At 40.9% G+C, this 3258-nt stretch overlaps 1 protein-coding gene across 3 annotated transcripts in view; it reads left to right on the forward strand.

Annotated features, from left to right (window-relative positions):
• Positions 1–3258, forward strand: part of LOC104957187 (nesprin-2-like) — a 50632-nt gene that overhangs the window by 26263 nt on the left and 21111 nt on the right. For all 3 annotated transcript variants that reach the window (XM_010784794.1, XM_010784796.1, XM_010784795.1), the window contains exon 19: positions 1816–1978. In XM_010784794.1, the coding sequence (XP_010783096.1) occupies positions 1816–1978 (163 nt within the window). The remainder of the gene's footprint in view (positions 1–1815; positions 1979–3258) is intronic.

Raw genomic sequence — 3258 nt, forward strand, 5'->3', positions numbered from 1 at the left:
CGTCGTCGTGGTGTGTGTGTGTGTGTGTGTGTGTGTGTGTGTGTGTGTGTGTGTGTGTGTGTGTGTGTGTGTGTGTGTGTGTGTGTGGTGTGTCACCGTCACGTCATCATATCCTGTAGAGACATGCAACCCTCAGCATGCACACAAACACGTCATGCAGAGGCTGCAGGATCCAGAAATAGAGCAGGGACATCCTCCATACAGTCTCTGTCATAGCAACGTCAGCATCTTTCATTGAGTGTCTCATTACGGGAATCACAAACCGTTTTCACAGTTTGGCTTCAGTGACGGTTGGCTGCATGTTGCTGGTTGATTACATCATAGGCTTCTTTAAATGGACACTAGACATGATATATGAAAAATGCACAAACTGATATTAACTTATTCATTGTAATGTCAAGAAAACATAAGCATTCGGCCGTGAAAGTATTGCGATGTGTTTGTTCAGGCATGTTCTTTTGCAAAACCTGCTTCCCCGTGTAATGAGATATACGTTAATGTCTCGTCATTTTCTTTCAAGTTTGCTGAATGTCTGATAAAATATAGAGGGACATGCTTCTGCATAAAAGTCTCACTAAATATCCTTGAAAACGAATCTATTATATGAAAGAAATTGAACAAGATTATAAAAGAGTTGGTTTGTAGAAAGTCAAAGCAATTCACTTAAACTTATTGAAGACCTATTGACGTGCGTGATTCTTGTTTTTGAGTTTGTATTTTCACCTTTCCTTGCACTTTCTTTGCATAGAAGCATTGGCTAAATGAAATGTAATGGATTGTAATTGAAGGTTGAATTTCGGGGTATTAAGGTGTACTTCAGCCAGTGAATGTCATTCCTCTGCATTGTGTTAGTTTGTGTTGTGGGTCACTGACGTGGAGCTGAGCTGGAATGTGCCTCTCAGTCAGATGTAGGCCAGTGTGCAGCTCTGCTATAATGGCTCCTGTTGTGTCATACGTGAGAATGATAGCAGCGGTTCCCACACTCAGCTGCCTCAGTGTAGAGCCGAGCGCAGTGCCAACGATACCCAGGGTGATGGGTGTGATTCCCACTGTGGACCAACGCTCAACATCTCTGCTCTGTGAAGTAAGGTTGTCTTCACGCCGCATCTCAAAGTATCACAACTCTGATTCTCCTCCTCTCATGAGACATGCAGCACCTCTGATGTGTTTAAAAGAGTGAAACAGAGTTGATTCTTATCCATTTCAGTTCAGCTGATGTGTTTTTAAAAGTCGTTGTGCAACAATGGAGATAGCTCAGAGGAATAAGATATATTTTCATCCCTTAGTGGTTTTATGGAAATTGTTAACAATATAAAAAAGTAGAATCATCCCTATTGAGGCAAGGGGCCATTTAATTGGTTAATCTCAGGTACGCTAAAGAAAAAATGCAAACATTTCTGAAATTAGAGATAAAGAAATGTTCTTAATCATTTAGTGTGAGTAATAACACCTCAGGAGGATGTTTGTGTGATTTACTTTAGTGACTCTTTGATAGAATGAGATTTTCATAATAATTCTTGACATTAAGAAGAATGTAGAATAGCCCCTGTCAATGTAGAGACTGTGCAGTAAATCTGAGAAGAAGTGCACACATTGCTGAAAGGTCGGGGGATTAATCCATGGAAACATTTAACAAATATTTGGTGCTAGAGAACTCAAGAAAATGTTTGGCCACTATTGGGATCACGTGTACAATGTTTGTGTTGTACGGTACTCCTTAAAATAGGTTTGTACAAAAGCAGAACAGGTTTCTTGATCTCTGAGCAGCAAATCTCCTGTGACACCTTCTTAAACATGATACTTTTCTCTCTGCAGAGTGGGAAAGCTGAAGGAGACGCTGGTGACGGTGCAGCAGCTGGATAAGAACATGAGCAATCTGCGGACATGGCTGTCTCGCATGGAGGCGGAGCTCGCCAAACCCGTGGTGTACGACGTGTGCCACAGCGAAGAGATCCAGAGGAAACTGGCTGAGCAGCAGGTGGGAGCAATGATCCTTGTTTAAATAAGCAGCATATAACTCCATCCTGGAAGTCGAACTTAAGGGTCTCCTATCATGAAAAATGCACTTTTCGATGTCTTTTATACATAAATATGTGTCCGCGGTGTGTCAGGGAACTCACAAAGTGTCAGAAATAAAACCCTCTCTTTTCCTCCGTACCCAAATCTCTAAAAACGGGGGTATAACAGAGCTGATCCAGATTTGCGTCCGATATGACGTAATATCTGAAATGTGGACCCACGGCCCTATCAGAAACGTTGCTATCAGAAACAATGCCCGACGTATTTTGGACGTAATATGGTCTGTGTTTACATTAGCAAGCATCGCTAACACTCAGAGCTAACCTGTACTGGAAAGAGTGTAAAAAAAAGCAGGAAATAAAAAAAAAGGAACTCACCTTGTGGTATAACCGGCAAGAGAAAAAGCCTTTGAGCTCCATACTGTTTCAGAAATAATCCTTAATGTGGTTTTGAACATGATACGGCGTTTGATCACGGCTGTATCTGGGTAGAATTCTCCCGATCAGATACTCAGCATATGCTTCTTTTTTTTTCAAGCTAAGAACCTGCAGTTCTCTAATAGGGCTGAAATAGAGGGATATGAGGGATGTCTGAAATGCAGGATCTGTTTGGTATTTTGGGCAAAGGCAAGGCAAGTTTATTTATATAGCACTTATCTGTACGCGACAATTCAAAGTGCTTTAAAAAACAAATTAAAATACTTTTTAGGAATAAATACATTAAAAACACATTATACAATTTTACAACAGACATTACAAAGCAAAGATAATAAAATAATAAAAATAAGCACCACAGGTATACATACTGTAGTTTGAATATGAGCAGCTCAATTAAAAGCAGCAGCAAAGAGATATGTTTTTAGTCTCGATTTAAAAATAGTAAGCGTTTCTGCGGACGTGCATGATTTGGGTAGTTTGTTCCAGAGTGTCGGGGCATAATAGCTAAATGAAGGGGGTAGCAAGTTCGAGTCCCACTGCTGTCAGCATGTGGTCGTGTCCCTGAGACACTCTCTTGCTTGGTACTGATGTTGCTGGGACAGAGAGATATGCTTTGGCCATGGGTGACAGCAGTGGGTCAAACTGTACATTGTCTCTCCACCACTTCAAAAACAATACCGTTTTTGCCAAGAAGGTGAGGCTTATTGACAGGGCGAGATATAAATATACTGTTGGTACTTGTCAATGTCTCTAGGTATGTACATGTAGCCCTGTAAATACGATGTCCTTTTGTGTTGAGATT

The sequence above is a fragment of the Notothenia coriiceps genome, unplaced genomic scaffold, assembly GCF_000735185.1.
Source record: "Notothenia coriiceps isolate Sejong01 unplaced genomic scaffold, NC01 NC01_scaffold00026442, whole genome shotgun sequence".
NCBI lineage: Eukaryota > Metazoa > Chordata > Actinopteri > Perciformes > Nototheniidae > Notothenia > Notothenia coriiceps.